The sequence below is a fragment of the Athene cunicularia genome (genome assembly GCF_003259725.1).
Source record: "Athene cunicularia isolate RWA chromosome 5 unlocalized genomic scaffold, athCun1 chr5_part1, whole genome shotgun sequence".
Classification (NCBI taxonomy): Eukaryota; Metazoa; Chordata; class Aves; order Strigiformes; family Strigidae; genus Athene; species Athene cunicularia.
Genome location: NW_020799101.1, coordinates 24,134,771 through 24,138,448, shown reverse-complemented (window position 1 = coordinate 24,138,448; position 3,678 = coordinate 24,134,771). Strand labels below are relative to the sequence as shown.

General features: G+C 46.0%; 1 protein-coding gene across 1 annotated transcript in view; it reads right to left on the bottom strand.

Moving 5' to 3' along the window:
• Positions 1 to 3,210, bottom strand: part of SNW1 (SNW domain containing 1) — a 16,507-nt gene extending 13,297 nt beyond the window's left edge. Inside the window, exons 1-3 of the mRNA XM_026849102.1 lie at positions 3,083 to 3,210; positions 1,887 to 2,040; positions 473 to 634 (exon numbers count right to left, since the gene is read on the bottom strand). Of these exons, the coding sequence (XP_026704903.1) occupies positions 473 to 634; positions 1,887 to 2,040; positions 3,083 to 3,207 (441 nt within the window). The 5' untranslated portion in view covers positions 3,208 to 3,210. The remainder of the gene's footprint in view (positions 1 to 472; positions 635 to 1,886; positions 2,041 to 3,082) is intronic.
• Between the last annotated feature and the right edge of the window lie 468 nt (positions 3,211 to 3,678).

The window sequence follows — 3,678 nt, the reverse complement described above, 5'->3', positions numbered from 1 at the left end:
ACTAATGGGGGGGGGGAAGTGTGCCCAAACATATTGAAAACAGCCAAAAGTGTCAATGTTAAATTAGTAAGACAAAGGTATAGTATTCTGAAAGCTGACTTGTGTTTCCTGGTTGGTTTGTTGTTTTTTTTTTTCCCCTTAAAAAAGGCTGCCTGTGATCAGGCAGTTTCTGAACTGTTTTCAGTTTCTTGCCTTCACTGGCAAGCTCTCTAATGAAAGCTGCTAACCTATCAAGGAAGTTTTGTGTGGAGACTCTCACCATTTCTGCCTTAATGTTTAATTAACTAACAGAAGATCACACAGTGATACCAGTCAAAATGCTCATGTCTATCTGACATTATTGCAGTTCTTAAAATTTAAGAAAACAGGACAATCCTGGCTAATGCCAGACCAATGAGTTTAAGTATACACAATGTGTACATACACCTTTTCTAGGTATACATGCCAATCTACATAGCTGAAGAAATATTACCTTGTCCTTTGATTGTCCTTGTCGAGCAATTGCATCGTATTTTATCTTTCCTTCTGCATCCACCTGAACAGCCAAAGCATTGGACATTTTCTTCTTTCGGCCCATATCCAATGGATACTGGGCAACATGAATTTCTGGGAAGGCACCCCCATCTCCAAAATCCTATATAAAACAGTAGTTTTAAAGTAGTGAATGACTGAAAGACAAAAACATGGTATAACATTTGCATGGGTGGGAAACAGAGTGAAAGAGTGGATTGATTTTAACAGAACAAAACATTGCCAGAATGCTCAACTATTATTTTTGCTGGTAAGAGAGCAATAGACTCTAGAACATACACTTACTAAAGACACTGAATTGCACAGACATCTTGCAGTAATTATTCCCCACAGAGATGCTTTATTAAATGCTGAACTTACATTAAAATGATCTCCTTTAGAGAACAACTGGAACTATTGTTTGAAGACACCTGCTCTAGCACTAATGGATCACAATGGTACAGTGTTGGACCCATCTTTACAAAAATGGGATTCAAACATAAATGAGGACAAAGCTGCTACTAGCTCATGAAATTACAGTATTCAGGAACAATGCAGGATCATACATGTAATACTGTATCAAAACCTCAAAAGCATGCCTTGTTGCAAGAGCACTGGCTTGTGAGTCATCAGAGCACATCTCAGATGTTACCGTCAAGTACCACTTCAAAATCTGCAATGTTTTGTGGTTCGCAGTGAGAAACTGTACTAAAAGTTCTGTAATCAAAGATATATATCTGTATTTTCCCTTCTACTTTTTAACATTTCCAGTTGAAATTATGTTAAACTGGCAAAGTTTACAGCTAAATACACACAACACTGTCCATAACCCTTTTGCCAGTAATGTACTTAAACAATAAATATCTGACAAATTTTTAAGTTTCCTTCCAACTCTAACAATTTTCTGCCCCAACAACTGCTATCTTTTGTTATACTAAGAACAAAATACACTTGAGTATTCTATTTTCTGATACAAATGTGTTCAGTCATTCCAGCTGTAATCCAGAATGTGTATTTAACAAATAATGACAAAGGAACTATACAGATGTCTTTCTCAGAGGATCTTTGCATTCACAAACTGTAAGCTGAAAGGACCATAGACCTATTTCCATATTACAACACAACAATCTCTGAAAGAAAGAATCATTATAACATCCTGTTTACCACCAAATGTTTTAAGCAATCTGGTGAAGTAAAACAACTTCCCCCTACCCAAGAATATATTGAGCTGTCTGCATGGAAATGCTGCATGTGGCAAGGTTTTGCACAATTCTGAGCAACACTCCAGATGTTCAAAGCTTATTTCTACTCCAGAAAAAATACTACCCCCCCCCATTAGCAGACACATTACTGCAATACAAATTATATATATTTACCTCTATCACCCGTGGTATCCATCCTTTCCGGTAACCATATGGGGGAGGTTCCCTTCGTGATGAGACTAGAGCAGTCTGCCTAGATCTTTGAGCTCTGGCTCTTTCTTCTAGTTCTAGCTGGTCTTGAGACAGCTGGGTTGGAGCTGGTAAAAAACTTCACATCCATAGACAGCCACCAAAACGAAAGACATAAAAAGTTAATACCGATATTTTTCACTCAATGATGTTCAACTATGCTTGTGTCTACTACGAAATGATTACTTTCCCTACGTCACTCTATGCAGATTAAGAAACAATTTATGAAACAAGTATTGCACTCATAAACCTGAGGGAAGTAACTTCTGAGATCATAGGGGCAAAAGCAATGGGCACTCTCAGCCTCCTGGAAAATTCCAATAAAAACTGATGCTAAATTCATCCACATTCACATCATGTTTGAACAGGAGTGTGACCATGTCCATTCTCTAACAATAATGTCATGTACCACTATGTGTTCTTTCCACAACTATGAAGCAGAAAAAGAAAACATGTCCCAAGGACCACACAACCCCTTTCTCTCAAGGCAAACGTTCACGAAGAAATCCGTCAACAATCTTCCCCCTTAACGTAAGCTATCTCTCGGCCAAAGCCAAGTAGTCAAACCCCAGTTTCTTACTTCCCATTTTTTCAGCTCCTCTAGACTACGAAGGCTTTTTACACGCTTATTAAGGAAGCGTCCACCTCGGAGAAAGTCGGCATTCTAGGGCAGCCGCTGAAGCTGCGCTCCTGAGCCTTGCGAGAAGGCAGCGGCTTGTAACAAAGACTTCTCGCCCTCAATCGCGGTAAAGACACCTCCACGGATCCTACCACCTCCAGCTGAGGCGGAGGAACTACTTCTTCCCGCAGAAAACAGAAGAAGGCGGCAGAGCCCTGAGCCAACAGCAGCGCCAAACATCCTGTCCCGCCAGTGCAGGACAACGCAGGGCAGGGCAGCTCCCCCAGGCTCAACGCGGCCCTCACCGCCCTCCCTCCAGCCGCGGCCCAGCCTCCTCACCGGCCGCCGGGGCCACTGCCCAGGAGAGGCCGCGGTACTGCAGCGCACTCACCGAGCGCGGCCTCTCCCGCCGGCCAGAGCCTCGCACAGCAGCCGAGAAGCCGCAGGCAGGCCAGAGCCAACAATCACCCGAACCGAGCCAGACGGAACAAACTAAACGCACCTGGTGAGCGCCATCTTGCCGCCTACCGTCGTCTTCTCGGGAGCCAGGCCGCGGGGAAGGGGCGGCCACAGCAACTGCGCATGCGCCCCGCCCCGTGTCCCTGGGAGTTGTAGTCTGGGTGACATCACACCGGCGCGCTCGTGTGCACGCGGCCGAGCCGCAAGGCATCTTGGGAGGTGTCGTTTTTCCTCCGTCTGTCCTCGGGACCCCGCGGTCTCTGGGGCATTTCCCTTCCCAGGGCCGACTCGGGGCGCACGGGGTTGTGGAGTACAGCTTCGGCCGTGCGGGCCGGCCTCAAGGTCGCTGCGAGGTGTGGGTGGCTGCAGGCTGCAGCCACTCCCGGGCCTGGCAGCTGCCCCAGGCCCCGATCTGCCACACCCGAGGGTCACAGTCTAACGAAACTCTCCCAGGGAACAGGCACAGTGTCTCCTGTATTGTGTGGCTGTCCGGTTTGGATATCTCACTAGGGCGTTACTGGCTTCAGCAAACTTGGCTGGAGCGATAGGTTGAGGCCAACTGGAGAAGTTTCAATAGAGCCAAATGCCGGGGGCTGCCCTTGGGCCACAACAACCCCTAGCAGCTCTACAGGCTTGGGG